This window comes from Oncorhynchus mykiss, chromosome 4 (assembly GCF_057628025.1).
Source record: "Oncorhynchus mykiss isolate SJ-2025 chromosome 4, ASM5762802v1, whole genome shotgun sequence".
NCBI classification, from domain to species: Eukaryota; Metazoa; Chordata; class Actinopteri; order Salmoniformes; family Salmonidae; genus Oncorhynchus; species Oncorhynchus mykiss.
Window position 1 is genome coordinate 14,557,501 of NC_143025.1, and position 21,364 is coordinate 14,578,864.

Sequence of the window (21,364 nt, forward strand, 5' to 3'; positions counted from 1 at the left end):
GTATGTCTGTCTCTGTATGTCTGTCTCTGTATGTCTGTCTCTGTATGTCTGTCTCTGTATGTCTGTCTCTGTATGTCTGTCGCTGTATGTCTGTCGCGCTCTCTCTGTCGCGCTCTCTCTGTCGCGCCGCGCTCTCTCTGTCGCGCTCTCTCTGTCGCGCTCTCTCTGTCGCGCTCTCTCTGTCGCGCTCTCTCTGTCGCGCTCTCTCTGTCGCGCTCTCTCTGTCGCGCTCTCTGTCTCTGTCTGTCTGTCTGTCTGTCTCTGTCTGTCTCGCTCTGTCTGTCTCGCTCTGTCTGTCTCGCTCTGTCTGTCTCGCTCTGTCTGTCTCGCTCTGTCTGTCTCGCTCTGTCTGTCTCGCTCTGTCTGTCTCGCTCTGTCTGTCTCGCTCTGTCTGTCTCGCTCTGTCTGTCTGTCTCGCTCTGTCTGTCTGTCTCGCTCTGTCTGTCTGTCTCGCTCGGTCTGTCTGTCTCTCTCGCTCTGTCTGTCTGTCTGTCTCTCTCGCTCTGTCTGTCTGTCTGTCTCTCTCGCTCTGTCTGTCTGTCTGTCTCTCTCGCTCTGTCTGTCTGTCTGTCTCTCTCGCTCTGTCTGTCTGTCTCTCTCGCTCTGTCTGTCTGTCTCTCTCGCTCTGTCTGTCTGTCTCTCTCGCTCTGTCTGTCTGTCTCTCTCGCTCTGTCTGTCTGTCTCTCTCGCTCTGTCTGTCTGTCTCTCTCGCTCTGTCTGTCTGTCTCTCTCGCTCTGTCTGTCTGTCTCTCTCGCTCTGTCTGTCTGTCTCTCTCGCTCTGTCTGTCTGTCTCTCTCGCTCTGTCTGTCTGTCTCTCTCGCTCTGTCTGTCTGTCTCTCTCGCTCTGTCTGTCTGTCTCTCTCGCTCTGTCTGTCTGTCTCTCTCGCTCTGTCTGTCTGTCTCTCTCGCTCTGTCTGTCTGTCTCTCTCGCTCTGTCTGTCTGTCTCTCTCGCTCTGTCTGTCTGTCTCTCTCGCTCTGTCTGTCTGTCTCTCTCGCTCTGTCTGTCTGTCTCTCTCGCTCTGTCTGTCTGTCTCTCTCGCTCTGTCTGTCTGTCTCTCTCGCTCTGTCTGTCTGTCTCTCTCGCTCTGTCTGTCTGTCTCTCTCGCTCTGTCTGTCTGTCTCTCTCGCTCTGTCTGTCTGTCTCTCTCGCTCTGTCTGTCTGTCTCTCTCGCTCTGTCTGTCTGTCTCTCTCGCTCTGTCTGTCTGTCTCTCTCGCTCTGTCTGTCTGTCTCTCTCGCTCTGTCTGTCTGTCTCTCTCGCTCTGTCTGTCTGTCTCTCTCGCTCTGTCTGTCTGTCTCTCTCGCTCTGTCTGTCTGTCTCTCTCGCTCTGTCTGTCTGTCTCTCTCGCTCTGTCTCTCTGTCTCTCTCGCTCTGTCTCTCTGTCTCTCTCGCTCTGTCTCTCTGTCTCTCTGTCTCGCTCTGTCTCTCTGTCTCTCTGTCTCGCTCTGTCTCTCTGTCTCTCTGTCTCTCGCTCTCTCTGTCTCTCTGTCTCTCGCTCTCTCTGTCTCTCTGTCTCTCTCGCTCTCTCTGTCTCTCTGTCTCTCTCGCTCTCTCTGTCTCTCTGTCTCTCTCGCTCTGTTTCTCTGTCTCTCTCGCTCTGTCTCTCTGTCTGTGTCTGTCTGTCTGTCTCTGTCTGTCTCTGTCTCTGTATGTCTGTCTCTCTCTCTCTCCCCCTCTGTCGCGCGCTCTCTCTCCCTCTGTCGCGCGCTCTCTCTCCCTCTGTCGCGCGTTCTCCCTCCCTCTGTCGCGCTCTCTCTCTCCCTCTGTCGCGCTCTCTCTCTCCCTCTGTCGCGCTCTCTCTCTCCCTCTGTCGCGCTCTCTCTCTCCCTCTGTCGCGCTCTCTCTCTCCCTCTGTCGCGCTCTCTCTCTCCCTCTGTCGCGCTCTCTCTCTCTCTCTGTCGCGCTCTCTCTCTCTCTGTCGCGCTCTCTCTCTCCCTCTGTCGCGCTCTCTCTCTCCCTCTGTCGCGCTCTCTCTCTCCCTCTGTCGCTCGCTCTCTCTCCCTCTGTCGCTCGCTGTCTCTCTCTGTCGCTCGCTGTCTCTCTTGCTGTCTCTCTGTCGCTCGCTGTCTCTCTTGCTGTCTCTCTGTTACTCTCTCTGTCTCCTTTTTTCTTTCTTTCTTTTAGGTCTCCAGGGCGGTCGAGTCTTCTTCAGTGCTGTCAAGGAGGGTGACCTGGTCGTGTTTGCCAGTGATGACGAGCAGGACCGGATGCTGTGGGTTCAGGCCATATACCGTGCCACGGGCCAGTCATACAAACCAGTTCCACCCACCCAGATCCAGAGACAGAACTGCAGAGGAGGGAACCCCCAGCCAGACGCACCAATCTCACTGCTCAGTAGGTTCAACACAATTTATTCCTTTATTCTAGAAAAATAAGATAATATAAATGGTCATTTGGCTGAAGGTTTTGCCCCAATGGTCTTACGATTAACCCATATTAATACAGTCTTGTGGGAATCAAACCCACAACTCTATGAAGCCAGCTGAGACGTCGGAGTTGTGCGCTCACCTTGTGTATCAGCATCACCACAGTAAGATTGGGGTTGTTTGAAACATTTCTTCTCTTACATAAATTGTTGACAGAAAGAAAATGAATAAAGGCAAAGAGTGATTGAACAAGATGAATGTCTAACCTACTCAGTTGACTGGAGAGGAGATGAGTCTATGACAAGGTGGTGTGTTCAGTGCTGTAGCCAGAGATAGGACATTAATCGACTGAGATACCACTGGAACACACACACACCAGCCAGGGGCTAATTTAGCACATTAGCATGTGCTTGTCGGGCCATCGAGTGTGTGGCAACATACAGTTTTCTGCCATCAGCCCAAATACAGGTGTGTGTGTGTCAGAATCCTTTTGATCATTACAATGCAGAGATGTTTGTGTACATTTGTGATTGTGTGAGGTGGAGGACTGGTATTGTAGCATATATATTAGGGCAGTTTGGTGTGTGCTTGTAAACTGTATGTGTACTTCATCATCAGTACCGGAACAGAGTATGGCTTATAGGGGGAAGTCAGGATCTTCTTGTTAACTGGGAACAGCTCAGAAGTGTGTGTGTGTGTGTGTGTGTGTGTGTGTGTGTGTAGTCCTCTCTAATGATGGTGTCACAGAGCTCATATCTTCACACACACCCTGGAGGAATTTTCCTCTAGTGTGATTAAGAGGTTAAACAACGAGCTAATCTCTCGCGCACACACACACACACACGCACACACACACGCACACGCACACACACACTCGGCATGGGTTGTTTGCTATTTGGGTGTTTGTTGAAAGTCAGTGTTATTCTCAAGAAGATTTGAGCCCATTAGAGAATGCCAGGTTTCTGCAACAGTAACAATATCTTTGCGTTGCCTTCAAAGGCTGCATTTGATCATTGGTTTCAGTAATTGAGCACTCTTAACGCACAGACTCTAGTAAACAACGTGTTTTTGGTTCGCCGGCCTTCAAGGAATCACTTGTTGTATGCATGACACAACACCATTTTAGTATGTATAGTCAGATGCTGTTGACCGGGTATGAATGTTGTGTGGAGATGTTATTGGTAGGTATGTACACGTTATAAAGTATGAATGTTGTGTGGAGATGTTATTGGTAGGTATGTACACGTTATAAAGTATGAATGTTGTGTGGAGATGTTATTGGTAGGTATGTACACGTTATAAAGTATGAATGTTGTGTGGAGATGTTATTGGTAGGTATGTACACGTTATAAAGTATGAATGTTGTGTGGAGATGTTATTGGTAGGTATGTACACGTTATAAAGTATGAATGTTGTGTGGAGATGTTATTGGTAGGTATGTACACGTTATAAAGTATGAATGTTGTGTGGAGATGTTATTGGTAGGTATGAATACGTTATAAAGTATGAATGTTGTGTGGAGATGTTATTGGTAGGTATGTACACGTTATAAAGTATGAATGTTGTGTGGAGATGTTATTGGTAGGTATGAATACGTTATAAAGTATGAATGTTGTGTGGAGATGTTATTGGTAGGTATGAATACGTTATAAAGTATGAATGTTGTGTGGAGATGTTATTGGTAGGTATGAATACGTTATAAAGTATGAATGTTGTGTGGAGATGTTATTGGTAGGTATGTACACGTTATAAAGTATGAATGTTGTGTGGAGATGTTATTGGTAGGTATGAATACGTTATAAAGTATGAATGTTGTGTGGAGATGTTATTGGTAGGTATGTACACGTTATAAAGTATGAATGTTGTGTGGAGATGTTATTGGTAGGTATGAATACGTTATAAAGTATGAATGTTGTGTGGAGATGTTATTGGTAGGTATGAATACGTTATAAAGTATGAATGTTGTGTGGAGATGTTATTGGTAGGTATGTACACGTTATAAAGTATGAATGTTGTGTGGAGATGTTATTGGTAGGTATGAATACGTTATAAAGTATGAATGTTGTGTGGAGATGTTATTGGTAGGTATGAATACGTTATAAAGTATGAATGTTGTGTGGAGATGTTATTGGTAGGTATGTACACGTTATAAAGTATGAATGTTGTGTGGAGATGTTATTGGTAGGTATGAATACGTTATAAAGTATGAATGTTGTGTGGAGATGTTATTGGTAGGTATGAATACGTTATAAAGTATGAATGTTGTGTGGAGATGTTATTGGTAGGTATGTACACGTTATAAAGTATGAATGTTGTGTGGAGATGTTATTGGTAGGTATGAATACGTTATAAAGTATGAATGTTGTGTGGAGATGTTATTGGTAGGTATGTACACGTTATAAAGTATGAATGTTGTGTGGAGATGTTATTGGTAGGTATGAATACGTTATAAAGTATGAATGTTGTGTGGAGATGTTATTGGTAGGTATGAATACGTTATAAAGTATGAATGTTGTGTGGAGATGTTATTGGTAGGTATGAATACGTTATAAAGTATGAATGTTGTGTGGAGATGTTATTGGTAGGTATGAATACGTTATAAAGCGACATTGCTGTATCTTTATTCAGGTAATGTTTTTCTGACCATATATATATATATATATTATAGATATATTATAAATGACATACAGAGACTGTTTCTGGTGGAATCTAACTCTTTAAACCCCCTTTTGTTCTAAACAGGAAGGTCGTTTTAGAGAAAGCTGCTCCTGACTCGTAAATCTTTTCCCTTCGTGCTTTGCTGAGATGTGACACAGCCGTCACTTTCATCAGGCTGATCTCTGTCAGTGTTCCTGTCAGTTTCTGTTTTGAAATGCAGGGGTTTGACGTTTAGGACTGATGTCCAACCTGTCTGGTAGTTTAAAGCCTCTCTCATATTTTAAATGACAGCCACAACTATTAGGACAGCTGGGACCTCTGAGGAGATTTCTACGTAAGGTGTGTGTGTGTGTGTGTTTGTCTGTGCATGCATGAGTGTGTGTGGCGGGGAGCGATACCCTGTCTGTCCGCATCTGTCTCTCCCCTCAGCGCCCATGTCCGGCTCGCTCAACCCAGTCCCATCGCTCCGCCTGGTGTACCTGAGATGTTAGCGATCCGCGTCTCTCTCCACCCGCGTCGATAACCTGTCATCATGGGATCTGCCACCTCACCGGGGCACCTGCCACATGGATGTGACTGCTGCTGTGACGACGCTGATGGGGCTTAAAATGGATGGATATGAAGAGATTGAGCGCCAAGCTCTCCCTCTGCAACTCTCCCCGTCCCACACCAAGCTGTTCCCCTGTATCCATATCCTCTTCCCTAGTCCCACACCAAGCTGTTCCCCTGTATCCATATCCTCTTCCCTAGTCCCACACCAAGCTGTTCCCCTGTATCCATATCCTCTTCCCTAGTCTCACACCAAGCTGTTCCCCTGTATCCATATCCTCTTCCCTAGTCTCACACCAAGCTGTTCCCCTGTATCCATATCCTCTTCCCTAGTCTCACACCAAGCTGTTCCCCTGTATCCATATCCTCTTCCCTAGTCTCACACCAAGCTGTTCCCCTGTATCCATATCCTCTTCCCTAGTCCCACACCAAGCTGTTCCCCTGTATCCATATCCTCTTCCCTAGTCCCACACCAAGCTGTTCCCCTGTATCCATATCCTCTTCCCTAGTCCCACACCAAGCTGTTCCCCTGTATCCATATCCTCTTCCCTAGTCCCACACCAAGCTGTTCCCCTGTATCCATATCCTCTTCCCTAGTCCCACACCAAGCTGTTCCCCTGTATCCATATCCTCTTCCCTAGTCTCACACCAAGCTGTTCCCCTGTATCCATATCCTCTTCCCTAGTCCCACACCAAGCTGTTCCCCTGTATCCATATCCTCTTCCCTAGTCCCACACCAAGCTGTTCCCCTGTATCCATATCCTCTTCCCTAGTCTCACACCAAGCTGTTCCCCTGTATCCATATCCTCTTCCCTAGTCCCACACCAAGCTGTTCCCCTGTATCCATATCCTCTTCCCTAGTCCCACACCAAGCTGTTCCCCTGTATCCATATCCTCTTCCCTAGTCCCACACCAAGCTGTTCCCCTGTATCCATATCCTCTTCCCTAGTCCCACACCAAGCTGTTCCCCTGTATCCATATCCTCTTCCCTAGTCTCACACCAAGCTGTTTCCCTGTGTCCATATCCTCTTCCCTAGTCCCACACCAAGCTGTTCCCCTGTATCCATATCCTCTTCCCTAGTCTCACACCAAGCTGTTCCCCTGTATCCATATCCTCTTCCCTAGTCCCACACCAAGCTGTTCCCCTGTATCCATATCCTCTTCCCTAGTCCCACACCAAGCTGTTCCCCTGTATCCATATCCTCTTCCCTAGTCCCACACCAAGCTGTTCCCCTGTATCCATATCCTCTTCCCTAGTCCCACACCAAGCTGTTCCCCTGTATCCATATCCTCTTCCCCGTCCCACACCAAGCTGTTCCCCTGTATCCATATCCTCTTCCCTAGTCCCACACCAAGCTGTTCCCCTGTATCCATATCCTCTTCCCTAGTCCCACACCAAGCTGTTCCCCTGTATCCATATCCTCTTCCCTAGTCCCACACCAAGCTGTTCCCCTGTATCCATATCCTCTTCCCTAGTCCCACACCAAGCTGTTCCCCTGTATCCATATCCTCTTCCCTAGTCCCACACCAAGCTGTTCCCCTGTATCCATATCCTCTTCCCTAGTCCCACACCAAGCTGTCCCCCTGTATCCATATCCTCTTCCCTAGTCTCACACCAAGCTGTTTCCCTGTATCCATATCCTCTTCCCTAGTCCCACACCAAGCTGTTCCCCTGTATCCATATCCTCTTCCCTAGTCTCACACCAAGCTGTTCCCCTGTATCCATATCCTCTTCCCTAGTCTCACACCAAGCTGTTCCCCTGTATCCATATCCTCTTCCCTAGTCTCACACCAAGCTGTTCCCCTGTATCCATATCCTCTTCCCTAGTCCCACACCAAGCTGTTTCCCTGTGTCCATATCCTCTTCCCTAGTCCCACACCAAGCTGTTCACCTGTATCCATATCCTCTTCCCTAGTCCCACACCAAGCTGTTCCCCTGTATCCATATCCTCTTCCCTAGTCCCACACCAAACTGTTCCCCTGTATCCATATCCTCTTCCCTAGTCTCACACCAAGCTGTTTCCCTGTGTCCATATCCTCTTCCCTAGTCCCACACCAAGCTGTTCCCCTGTATCCATATCCTCTTCCCTAGTCTCACACCAAACTGTTCCCCTGTATCCATATCCTCTTCCCTAGTCTCACACCAAGCTGTTCACCTGTATCCATATCCTCATCCCTAGTGCCACACCAAGCTGTTTCCCTGTATCCATATCCTCTTCCCTAGTCCCACACCAAGCTGTTCCCCTGTATCCATATCCTCTTCCCTAGTCTCACACCAAGCTGTTCCCCTGTATCCATATCCTCTTCCCTAGTCTCACACCAAGCTGTTCACCTGTATCCATATCCTCTTCCCTAGTCTCACACCAAGCTGTTCCCCTGTATCCATATCCTCTTCCCTAGTCTCACACCAAGCTGTTCCCCTGTATCCATATCCTCTTCCCTAGTCTCACACCAGGCATAAGGGATGTACTCCTTCAGCTACATTTCATTAACTCCAGAGAAACACAACGGTTGTGCTTTGTAACACACACCAAAGTTTGTCTCCCCTTCAACTGGTCTAACAACATACACTCAACACACACGCCAACATACCCCATACATACATACACACACTCTAATAACTGACCCAACTTCAGCACCCCCTGTCTAGCCACACACACAGGGACAGACATACACTTCAACACCCCCTGTCTAGCCACACACACAGGGACAGACATACACCTCAACACCCCCTGGCTAGCCACACACACAGGGACAGACATACACTTCAACACCCCCTGTCTAGCCACACACACAGGGACAGACATACACCTCAACACCCCCTGGCTAGCCACACACACAGGGACAGACATACACTTCAACACCCCCTATCTAGCCACACACACAGGGACAGACATACACTTCAACACCCCCTGTCTAGCCACACAAACAGGGACAGACATACACCTCAACACCCCCTGGCTAGCCACACACACAGGGACAGACATACACTTCAGCACCCCCTGTCTAGCCACACAAACAGGGACAGACATACACCTCAACACCCCCTGTCTAGCCACACACACTGGGACAGACATACACTTCAACACCCCCTGTCTAGCCACACACACAGGGACAGACATACACTACAACACCCCCTGTCTAGCCACACACACAGGGACAGACACACACTTCAACACCCCCTGTCTAGCCACACAAACAGGGACAGACATACACCTCAACACCCCCTGGCTAGCCACACACACAGGGACAGACATGCACTTCAGCACCCCCTGTCTAGCCACACACACAGGGACAGACATACACCTCAACACCCCCTGTCTAGCCACACACACTGGGACAGACATACACTTCAACACCCCCTGTCTAGCCACACACACAGGGACAGACATACACTACAACACCCCCTGTCTAGCCACACACACAGGGACAGACATACACCTCAACACCCCCTGGCTAGCCACACACACAGGGACAGACATACACCTCAACACCCCCTGGCTAGCCACACACACACAGGGACAGACATACACTTCAACACCCCCTGTCTAGCCACACATACAGGGACAGACATACACCTCAAACCCCCCCCCCCTCATGTACAGATAATAGCTGGAAGTTAAAGATGACACGGATCAATAGGATTTCTCCTAGTGACTGGATAAGTTAACATCACGCCTCCTCCTGCAAGCCCCTCAATCAATACCGTCTCTCCCTCTCCGTCTCATCATCATCTTTAATCTATATCCCTTTGTCTCGGTTTCTGTAGAATCGTCTCGTTCCACCGCGCCTTTCTCCAAATGACATTAAAGAATGTAAAATGACCTACATCGGAATGAAAGGACAGGCGGACAGAAACAGTGAGGTGAAAGAAGAGTTGATTGTGGGGTTTGCACTTGTGCTGCCTCTTTTAGACAAAAGCAACAAGGGAAGAAGAGGGGAAACACAAATGTCAAAGGGAGCGCTTGCGGCCAAATCACTGGGCTTTTCTCCGTCCGTACAAGAGTGGTGGTCAAGGCAGAAATGGCAGTGTTAATAAAAAGCTAATGCTTGTCTCGGGTGTGAAGCCGCGGGCGTCAGAGGCATGGGGGGGGGATTTTTCTACAGCCTTGGTCTTTTGTGGGGCCGTGTGTCATGTGAAGAAAAGTCTGTCCCAAATGTATTTCTACAATATGGGAAAAGAGAGTGTTAGGCTTTTCATGGAGGGGGGGGGGGGGGCTCGTTCTGCTCGGCGCCAGCTATGGGGCGGGTCTAAGAGGACTGGATCTGAACCTGGACCTGGACACTCATATTTCTTCCTTTCATTATGTGACCTGGCCTCCTTGTGTCAGCTGTGTGTGGATGGTATGTGCGTTGTTCTGTTATTTCCTGCTCAAACGATGCTCACTCCCTTCCCTGTCTATTCACTAGCTCTTTGTGTGACATAGAAAATATCCAGGCTTAGAGAAGGACAACGACATGTAAGGGCACAAACACGCAACACATACTGTACACAGGCGCTATATAGGAACAGTCATTGGTCAACGCTTATCCACCACTGACCAAATGACTTGGCTTTGCTCAAGTGGTGCTTTACAAAGTGTTGTGACAAGACGCGTTACATGCTTGTGTTTGTTTGTGGCACTGTTTTTCCTCACATAGCCTCGCATGTTGCGGGGGTATCTCAGTTTCTCGTATTTACAGTTGAAATTTGGAACCTGGATTTCACAGAGTATCTCACGCCAACAGAGGTGGGAGCTAATAACCAAAGCAGTGAAAAGTGACGATGCCAATCCAGTCAAAAAGAATTCCCTCCTCTTTTTACACTTCTGTTACACGGTTGTACTCAAAGGCGTGAATTATGTTCCATCATTCTGTCTCCCCGACTTCCACGTCAGTGTGTATGTTGTGATTTGGACTGGAGGAGTCTCTCACTCTGCTACCAGGTGTTGCAAAGATGCACTCCATTGTTATTCTTTTGATTGACGGAGATGAATGACGGAATGGGTTTTTTTGTTGTTCAACTGTTTCTCTATAGCTCTAATACTCATTCGGTCTCTTTGTCTCACCCACTCTCTGTCTCTCTCTCTCTCAGGTCTGGATCGCTCTCAGAGGCAGGGGGTAGAGGATCTGATCTCTGCGGTGCCCTGTCGTTTCGACCATGCCGCCTTGTTCCCCATGCTGCAGAAACAGACTCTACAGCACCGGATGAATGACTCCTTCTCCTGCCTGGTGAGAGAGAGCGAGAGATTGTTTATTTATATGCCAGACATTTCTGAAAAAAATAATTGTAGTGCAAGCCAGCGCAAAGAAAGGAGACAGGCTTCCAATTCTGGAGAGAGGGAGTGGGAGAGAGGGAGAGGGAGGGAGGGAGGGGGGGAGGGAGAGGGAGAGTGAGTGAGGGAGGGAGAGGCCTCGCAAAGGCTTTATCTTTTAGACTCTGAGTGCAGCAAGAGACTCATGCCTTGAGGGTTTGGGAGCTCCAACACTGAACGAGGGGGGATAAACGGTGCTAATCAATACTTCCCAAATAAAAACATGACCCTCACAGACCACTGCTGAGCCTATTTAGTGGAGAGGGGGCCACAGAGAATGAGTAAAGGGGGAGGGGGATGTGGACCTGGCCATATGTACCATAGTGGTCAATTCCCTTTCAAATCCAGGAATTGCGCTAAACCCAGAATTTGAATGTGAAATATAGTCGTGTAAATAGGCCATCTTTCAGATTTAGAATCAGACCCAATCCCTTTATACACTGAATGTATAAAACATTAGGAACACCTAAGTAATATTGAGTTGCCCCGTAATTCCCTCAGAACAGTCTCAATTCGTCAGCACATGGACTCTACAAGATGTCGAAAGCTTTCTACAGGGATGTTGACTCCAATGAGTCCCACAGTTGTGTCCAGTTGGCTTGATGTTCTTCTTGATACACACAGGACACTGTTGAGTGTGGAAAACTCAGCAGCATTGCAGTTCTTGACACACTCAAATCAGTGTGCCTAGCACCTACTATCATACCAAGTACAAAGGCACAAATTATTTGTCTTGCCCATTCACCCTCTGAATTGCAAACATACACAATCCATGTCTCAGTTGTCTCCAGACTTTAAAATCCTTCTTTAATTAACCTGTCTCCTTGCCCCTGGATTCAGCTGGTCAGTCTGTCATAGAAAGAGTTGAGATTAAAAAGAGCTCTGAGCATATAGTCCTCATTATAGTCCTCATTCAACTCGGACGAACACAGGATGAGCGCTCCCTCCACACACTTTCATGTGAATGGCTTTGTTAGACGAGGGCTTTGTCAAGGACTTTGTGTATCAACTTGTAGTCTCCGTTGAAGCCACATTCAGAATGACAAGGCCTTGGAACAGGAACGTCTGTTAAGTAGGGTCAGCCCTTCTGGTGGTAGATCAGATTTGGGTTGTCAAACTTTAGAAACTCACATTTCTTGTCATACTTATGGAGTTTCCAACTGTGAATAGAATCCTGTTGTACATCAATACTTTGATACAGTGGAACAGAGTGGCTGGTGTGTATTTTCATCTAACAGCGGATTAACCAATCAGATTCTTGGACTATACTTCAACTTGCATCAAATGAACTGTTCTTCTACTTGAGAAAAGATACATTCAAGTAGCAATGCCTCTGAGGTAACAGTACTTGAGTAGGATATTTCGGTACTCTTTTCACTCCTGCAGACCTGAACCTCATGCGTGTTTGTGTTTCCTGTCTGTGTGTGTTGGTGCAGTGATTTTGAAATGGTGGGTCACGAGCCACATTCAGGTCACGGAACGTTTTGAGTCACTGTATCCCGACCTATATCTACACATCTACCTCAATTACCTCCTACCTCTGCACATGGACTCAGTACTGGTACCCCGTGTCTAAAGCCAAGTTATCCTTACTCAGTACTGGTACCCCGTGTCTAAAGCCAAGTTATCCTTACTCAGTACTGGTCCCCCGTTTCTAAAGCCAAGTTATCCTTACTCAGTACTGGTCCCCCGTGTCTAAAGCCAAGTTATCGTTACTCATTGACTCGGTACTGGTCCCCCGTGTCTAAAGCCAAGTTATCCTTACTCAGTACTGGTCCCCCGTGTCTAAAGCCAAGTTATCCTTACTCAGTACTGGTCCCCCGGGTCTAAAGCCAAGTTATCCGTACTCAGTACTGGTACCCTGTGTCTAAAGCCAAGTTATCCTTATTCAGTACTGGTACCCTGTGTCTAAAGCCAAGTTATCCTTACTCAGTACTGGTACCCCGTGTCTAAAGCCAAGTTATCCTTACTCAGTACTGGTACCCCGTGTCTAAAGCCAAGTTATCCTTACTCAGTACTGGTCCCCGTGTCTAAAGCCAAGTTATCGTTACTCATTGACTCGGTACTGGTCCCCCGTGTCTAAAGCCAAGTTATCGTTACTCATTGAGTCGGTACTGGTCCCCCGTGTCTAAAGCCAAGTTATCGTTACTCATTGTGGATTTATTCCTTGTGTTATAATGTTTTTATTGTATCACTGCGTTGATGGGAAAGGCCTGTAAGTAAGTATTTCACTGTTAGTCTGCACTTGTTGTTTACCAAGATTGTGACACATACAATTTAATATGATTTGATTTGAATGTGCCCGTGACCTTTACTGAGAGAGAGGGTTGCAGTAAAATAATGAAGTCTCAACTTAATCGACTTAAACCAGGTAGAAAGTGTGTAGAAATTATACTGGACCTAACCTATTTAATCACATTATTTTCAATATAGATCTATAGCAGCGCTATTTTGTTATTGGTCTATTAACTTGTACTTCTTAGTGATGTCACCAGGCAAGCCAAAACGCCACCCATGCAAAACCTGTGTCAATTGTATTTTCAACCAGCAACTAGCAGGAAATAACACTGATCACACGTTTACAGTGTTAGTTTCATCAGCTGTTGTACAATATGATACAAAACAAAGGTACAACAGAATTTTGACTGCACTGATCATACTAATTAGAAATATCACAGATGACGAATAGATGCTGTGCACTAGTCACATTAAACAGAGTACACTTGAATGAGGCCTTGGGAATAATGCTCAGAAAACAATATGCTGTGTCAACTGTAGCTGTCGTAATATCAATTAGTCAGCTCATCTAGTGTTTAGAACACTGATTACATAGTCAGGTCCCAAATTATTTGCACCTTTTTTGATAAAGATTAGCAAAAAAGACTATATAATAAATAATACAAATACTGAGCTATACATAATAAAATAATGTAAATATTTAGCTCTATTTTAATGTCATCTGACCAGTTCCAATCTAAGTGCCAATGCCATTTAGCAAACTCCAGGCGGTGCTATGGTCAGATGACATGAAAAGACCCTCATCCCTACTGTAAAATATGCTGGTGGATCTTTGTTATGGGGCTAGTTTGCTCCCACTAGTCCTGGGGCCGTTAGGTCAATGGCATCATGAAAATATTTTTCTCTGAGCAATTGTGTTAGTATAAATAATTTCCCATTTTTTTCCAAAACCAAAACCACTGACATGATGGACTTTACATGGTGTACGTCAGTGGTCACCAACCGGTCGAAGGCATTCCTAGTCGCCAACAAACATTTCTGGAAAAAAACCCAACGATAAAGCCTATTTGTTTCATGCTGTTTTACTTAATAGTTTTTGGGGGTATCTGTACTTGACTTTACTATTTATAACTTTTGCTTCACTACATTTCTAATGAAAGTAATGTACTTACTCCATTTTCCCTGACACCAAAAGTACACGTTACATTTTGAATGCTTAGCAAGACAGGAAAATAGTCCAATTCACCCACTTATCAAGAGAACACGTTGTCATCCCTCTGATCTGGCAGAATCAGTAAATACAAATGCTTGGTTTGTAAGTTATGTCTGAGTGTTGGAGTGTGCCCCTGGCAATCCATACTTTAAAAAAACACACGGTGCTGTCTGGTTTGCTTAACATAAGGAATATGAAATTATATGTACTATTTATTTTAATTTTGATACTTAAGTATATTTTAAACCAAATACTTTTAGACTTTTACTTAAGTAGTATTTTACTGGGCGACTTTCACTTTTACTTGAGTAATTTTCTATCTTTACTTTTAGATAGAAAATGAGAATTGGATTGTTTTTCCTCCCCTGGATCAGTGTCTGCACATTCCTCGAGACATAGACTGTAAAAAGAAGCCTCAACACGCAGCAAAGTTGATACTTCTTCCACTCACGCTACAACCATCACTCACGCTACAACCATCACTACAGCTACATTGAATGAGTGAAGTAAAGTTTTCCGACAACTACCGCCAACAGCATCCACCTCGGAATCTCCCTCCACCTCGGAATCTCCCTCCACCTCGGAATCTCCCTCCACCTCGGAATCTCCCTCCCTCCACCTCGGAATCTCCCTCCCTCCACCTCGGAATCTCCCTCCCTCCACCTCGGAATCTCCCTCCCTCCACCTCGGAATCTCCCTCCCTCCACCTCGGAATCTCCCTCCCTCTACCTCGGAATCTCCCTCCCTCCACCTCGGAATCTCCCTCCCTCCACCTCGGAATCTCCCTCCGCTGTTTTAATTATTTATTATTTCTCACTTCTGCTCCCTCCCCTCAGACTGACGATCCGATGCAGGCTATCATCAAAATTAAGTAATGTTTTAAAAAATTCTGAGCGTTAGATTTCGGTTTGCATTTTGACTCAGTGATCTTGACTAAAAGGTTAGTGACCACTGGTGTACATGGTTGTTCTAATCTAAGCAAATAAAAAAGTTAACCTTTTAGAAATCTCCTTCTTTCCTATTTGGTTTGCCAAATTTCACACAGCAGACTAAGTTCAGCAGGTTTTTCAAAAAGTGATGCGACAACTTGAATTTTAGCGGGTTCCATTTTTCAAGCTTTGATACAGCGTTGACCTAGACCAGTCTTAGAAGAGCCCCTGTCACTCAGACTACAGCAACCATGTTCGTTAGAGAGAGAGAGCTAACGAGGCAGTCGGCTCGTTAATAGCCAATTAAGCATTCAGCACCAAGAGTGAGTGGGCCATCTGTTTGTCACAGTGGAACATCTTGTCACATGCTGCCAGGCGGCAGGGCGCTCTGCTGTATTCTTTCTCTGCTGTATTCTTTTGTATTATTATATAAGTTCGGAGGTGGAGGGAGGGAGATTCGGAGGTGGAGGGAGGGAGATTCGGAGGTGGAGGGAGGGAGATTCGGAGGTGGAGGGAGGGAGGGAGATTCGGAGGTGGAGGGAGGGAGGGAGATTCGGAGGTGGAGGGAGGGAGGGAGATTCGGAGGTGGAGGGAGGGAGATTCGGAGGTGGAGGGAGGGAGATTCGGAGGTGGAGGGAGGGAGGGAGATTCGGAGGTGGAGGGAGGGAGGGAGATTCGGAGGTGGAGGGAGGGAGGGAGATTCGGAGGTGGAGGGAGGGAGATTCGGACGTGGAGGGAGGGAGATTCGGAGGTGGAGGGAGGGAGATTCGGAGGTGGAGGGAGGGAGATTCGGAGGTGGAGGGAGGGAGATTCGGAGGTGGAGGGAGGGAGATTCGGAGGTGGAGGGAGGGAGATTCGGAGGTGGAGGGAGGGAGATTCGGAGGTGGAGGGAGGGAGATTCGGAGGTGGAGGGAGGGAGGGAGGGAGATTCGGAGGTGGAGGGAGGGAGGGAGGGAGGGAGATTCGGAGGTGGAGGGAGGGAGGGAGATTCGGAGGTGGAGGGAGGGAGGGAGGGAGATTCGGAGGTGGAGGGAGGGAGGGAGGGAGATTCGGAGGTGGAGGGAGGGAGGGAGATTCGGAGGTGGAGGGAGGGAGGGAGATTCGGAGGTGGAGGGAGGGAGGGAGGGAGGGAGATTCGGAGGTGGAGGGAGGGAGGGAGATTCGGAGGTGGAGGGAGGGAGGGAGGGAGGGAGATTCGGAGGTGGAGGGAGGGAGGGAGGGAGAGAGATTCGGAGGTGGAGGGAGAGAGATTCGGAGGTGGAGGGAGGGAGGGAGATTCGGAGGTGGAGGGAGGGAGGGAGGGAGATTCGGAGGTGGAGGGAGGGAGGGAGGGAGATTCGGAGGTGGAGTGAGGGAGGGAGATTCGGAGGTGGAGGGAGGGAGGGAGGGAGATTCGGAGGTGGAGGGAGGGAGGGAGGGAGATTCGGAGGTGGAGGGAGGGAGGGAGATTCGGAGGTGGAGGGAGGGAGATTCGGAGGTGGAGGGAGGGAGGGAGGGAGATTCGGAGGTGGAGGGAGGGAGGGAGGGAGATTCGGAGGTGGAGGGAGGGAGGGAGATTCGGAGGTGGAGGGAGGGAGGGAGATTCGGAGGTGGAGGGAGGGAGGGAGATTCGGAGGTGGAGGGAGGGAGGGAGATTCGGAGGTGGAGGGAGGGAGGGAGATTCGGAGGTGGAGGGAGGGAGAGAGATTCGGAGGTGGAGGGAGGGAGATTCGGAGGTGGAGGGAGGGAGATTCGGAGGTGGATGGAGGGAGGGAGGGAGATTCGGAGGTGGAGGGAGGGAGGGAGATTCAGAGATGGAGGGAGGGAGGGAGATTCAGAGATGGAGGGAGGGAGGGAGATTCGGAGGTGGAGGGAGGGAGGGAGGGAGAGAGATTCGGAGGTGGAGGGAGGGAGGGAGGGAGAGAGATTCGGAGGTGGAGGGAGGGAGATTCGGAGGTGGAGGGAGGGAGGGAGATTCGGAGGTGGAGGGAGGGAGGGAGGGAGATTCGGAGGTGGAGGGAGGGAGGGAGGGAGATTCGGAGGTGGAGGGAGGGAGATTCGGAGGTGGAGGGAGGGAGGGAGATTCGGAGGTGGAGGGAGGGAGGGAGATTCGGAGGTGGAGGGAGGGAGGGAGATTCGGAGGTGGAGGGAGGAAGGGAGATTCGGAGGTGGAGGGAGGGAGGGAGATTCGGAGGTGGAGGGAGGGAGAGAGATTCGGAGGTGGAGGGAGGGAGAGAGATTCGGAGGTGGAGGGAGGGAGATTCGGAGGTGGAGGGAGGGAGATTCGGAGGTGGATGGAGGGAGGGACGGAGATTCGGAGGTGGAGGGAGGGAGGGAGATTCAGAGATGGAGGGAGGGAGGGAGATTCAGAGATGGAGGGAGGGAGGGAGATTCGGAGGTGGAGGGAGGGAGGGAGGGAGAGAGATTCGGAGGTGGAGGGAGGGAGGGAGGGAGAGAGATTCGGAGGTGGAGGGAGGGAGGGAGGGAGAGAGATTCGGAGGTGGAGGGAGGGAGGGAGGGAGAGAGATTCGGAGGTGGAGGGAGGGAGGGAGGGAGATTCGGAGGTGGAGGGAGGGAGGGAGATTCGGAGGTGGAGGGAGGGAGATTCGGAGGTGGAGGGAGGGAGGGAGATTCGGAGGTGGAGGGAGGGAGGGAGATTCGGAGGTGGAGGGAGGGAGGGAGATTCGGAGGTGGAGGGAGGGAGGGAGATTCGGAGGTGGAGGGAGGGAGGGAGATTCGGAGGTGGAGGGAGGGAGGGAGATTCGGAGGTGGAGGGAGGGAGAGAGATTCGGAGGTGGAGGGAGGGAGATTCGGAGGTGGATGGAGGGAGGGACGGAGATTCGGAGGTGGAGGGAGGGAGGGAGATTCAGAGATGGAGGGAGGGAGGGAGATTCAGAGATGGAGGGAGGGAGGGAGATTCAGAGATGGAGGGAGGGAGGGAGATTCAGAGATGGAGGGAGGGAGGGAGATTCGTGGATGGAGGGAGGGAGGGAGGGAGATTCGGAGGTGGAGGGAGGGAGGGAGATTCGGAGGTGGAGGGAGGGAGGGAGATTCGGAGGTGGAGGGAGGGAGGGAGGGAGATTCGGAGGTGGAGGGAGGGAGGGAGGGAGATTCGGAGGTGGAGGGAGGGAGGGAGATTCGGAGGTGGAGGGAGGGAGATTCGGAGGTGGATGGAGGGAGGGACGGAGATTCGGAGGTGGAGGGAGGGAGGGAGATTCAGAGATGGAGGGAGGGAGGGAGATTCAGAGATGGAGGGAGGGAGGGAGATTCAGAGATGGAGGGAGGGAGGGAGATTCAGAGATGGAGGGAGGGAGGGAGATTCAGAGATGGAGGGAGGGAGGGAGATTCGTGGATGGAGGGAGGGAGGGAGGGAGATTCGGAGGTGGAGGGAGGGAGGGAGATTCGGAGGTGGAGGGAGGGAGGGAGATTCGGAGGTGGAGGGAGGGAGGGAGGGAGATTCGGAGGTGGAGGGAGGGAGGGAGATTCGGAGGTGGAGGGAGGGAGATTCGGAGGTGGAGGGAGGGAGGGAGGGAGATTCGGAGGTGGAGGGAGGGAGGGAGGGAGATTCGGAGTTGGAGGGAGGGAGATTCGGAGTTGGAGGGAGGGAGATTTAGGGGGGGGAGCTTTGGAGGTGGAGGGAGGGAGGGAGATTCGGAGAGAGGGGGAGGGAGCTTCGGAGAGAGGTGGGGAGGGAGCTTCGGAGAGAGGGGGGGAGGGAGCTTCGGAGAGAGGTGGGAAGGAGCTTCGGAGAGAGGTGGGAAGGAGCTTCGGAGAGGGGGAGCTTCGGAGAGAGGGGAGGGGTGGGCTTCGGAGAGAAGGGGGAGGGAGCGTCGGAGAGAAGAGATTCGGAGGCAGGGAGGTTCGGAGAGGGAGGGAGGTAGTTTGATTCATAGCGAGAGAGAGGGAGGGAGATTCGGAGAGTGGGGGGCGAGATTCGGAAAGAGGGAGGGAGGGAGATTCGGAAAGAGGGAGGGAGGGAGATTCGGAAAGAGGGAGGGAGGGAGATTCGGAAAGAGGGAGGGAGGGAGATTCGGAAAGAGGGAGGGAGGGAGGGAGATTCGGAAAGAGGGAGGGAGGGAGATTTGGAAAGAGGAAGGGAGTGAGATTCGGAAAGAGGGAGGGAGGGAGGGAGATTTGGAAAGAGGGAGGGAGTGAGATTCGGAGGGAGGGAGGGAGGGAGATTTGGAAAGAGGGAGGGAGATTTGGAAAGAGGGAGGGAGGGAGATTCGGAAAGAGGGAGGGAGGGAGATTCGGAAAGAGGGAGGGAGGGAGATTCGGAAAGAGGGAGGGAGGGAGGGAGATTCGGAAAGAGGGAGGGAGGGAGATTCGGAAAGAGGGAGGGAGGGAGGGAGATTCGGAAAGAGGGAGGGAGGGAGGGAGATTCGGAAAGAGGGAGGGAGGGAGATTCGGAGAGTGGGGGGCGAGATTCGGAAAGAGGGAGGGAGGGAGATTTGGAAAGAGGAAGGGAGTGAGATTCGGAAAGAGGGAGGGAGGGAGGGAGATTTGGAAAGAGGGAGGGAGTGAGATTCGGAGGGAGGGAGGGAGGGAGATTTGGAAAGAGGGAGGGAGATTTGGAAAGAGGGAGGGAGGGAGATTCGGAAAGAGGGAGGGAGGGAGGGAGATTTGGAAAGAGGGAGGGAGTGAGATTCGGAGGGAGGGAGATTCGGAAAGAGGGAGGGAGATTCGGAGGGAGGGAGATTCGGAGAGAGGGAGGGAGAGAGATTCGGAGGTGGAGGGAGGGAGGGAGAGAGATTCAGAGGTGGAGGGAGGGAGGGAGAGAGATTCAGAGGTGGAGGGAGGGAGGGAGGGAGATTCGGAGGTGGAGGGAGGGAGGGAGGGAGATTCGGAGGTGGAGGGAGGGAGGGAGGGAGATTCGGAGGTGGAGGGAGGGAGATTCGGAGGTGGAGGGAGGGAGGGAGATTCGGAGGTGGAGGGAGGGAGGGAGATTCGGAGGTGGAGGGAGGGAGGGAGATTCGGAGGTGGAGGGAGGGAGGGAGATTCGGAGGTGGAGGGAGGGAGAGAGATTCGGAGGTGGAGGGAGGGAGATTCGGAGGTGGAGGGAGGGAGATTCGGAGGTGGATGGAGGGAGGGACGGAGATTCGGAGGTGGAGGGAGGGAGGGAGATTCAGAGATGGAGGGAGGGAGGGAGATTCAGAGATGGAGGGAGGGAGGGAGATTCAGAGATGGAGGGAGGGAGGGAGATTCAGAGATGGAGGGAGGGAGGGAGATTCAGAGATGGAGGGAGGGAGGGAGATTCGTGGATGGAGGGGGGGAGGGAGGGAGATTCGGAGGTGGAGGGAGGGAGGGAGGGAGATTCGGAGGTGGAGGGAGGGAGGGAGGGAGATTCGGAGGTGGAGGGAGGGAGGGAGGGAGATTCGGAGGTGGAGGGAGGGAGGGAGGGAGATTCGGAGTTGGAGGGAGGGAGATTCGGAGTTGGAGGGAGGGAGGGAGATTTAGGGGGGGAGCTTTGGAGGTGGAGGGAGGGAGGGAGATTCGGAGAGAGGGGGAGGGAGCTTCGGAGAGAGGTGGGGAGGGAGCTTCGGAGAGAGGTGGGGAGGGAGCTTCGGAGAGAGGGGGAGGGAGCTTCGGAGAGAGGTGGGAAGGAGCTTCGGAGAGAGGTGGGAAGGAGCTTCGGATAGGGGGAGCTTCGGAGAGAGGGGAGGGGTGGGCTTCGGAGAGAAGGGGGAGGGAGCGTCGGAGAGAAGAGATTCGGAGGCAGGGAGGTTCGGAGAGGGAGGGAGGTAGTTTGATTCATAGCGAGAGAGAGGGAGGGAGATTCGGAGAGTGGGGGGCGAGATTCGGAAAGAGGGAGGGAGGGAGATTCGGAAAGAGGGAGGGAGGGAGATTCGGAAAGAGGGAGGGAGGGAGATTCGGAAAGAGGGAGGGAGGGAGATTCGGAAAGAGGGAGGGAGGGAGGGAGATTCGGAAAGAGGGAGGGAGGGAGGGAGATTCGGAAAGAGGGAGGGAGGGAGGGAGATTCGGAAAGAGGGAGGGAGGGAGATTCGGAGAGTGGGGGGCGAGATTCGGAAAGAGGGAGGGAGGTAGATTTGGAAAGAGGGAGGGAGTGAGATTCGGAAAGAGGGAGGGAGGGAGGGAGATTTGGAAAGAGGGAGGGAGTGAGATTCGGAAAGAGGGA

General features: G+C 50.7%; 1 protein-coding gene across 21 annotated transcripts in view; it reads left to right on the forward strand.

The window, feature by feature from the left end:
• Positions 1-21,364, forward strand: part of cadps2 (calcium dependent secretion activator 2) — a 268,319-nt gene that overhangs the window by 128,121 nt on the left and 118,834 nt on the right. For all 21 annotated transcript variants that reach the window (XR_016495113.1, XR_016495114.1, XM_090231185.1 and 18 more), the window contains exons 11-12: positions 2,127-2,336; positions 10,650-10,786. Coding sequence is in view for 19 of the 21 variants with exons in the window: in XM_090231185.1 (XP_090087311.1) it covers positions 2,127-2,336; positions 10,650-10,786 (347 nt within the window). In the remaining 2 variants the exon portion in view is untranslated. The remainder of the gene's footprint in view (positions 1-2,126; positions 2,337-10,649; positions 10,787-21,364) is intronic.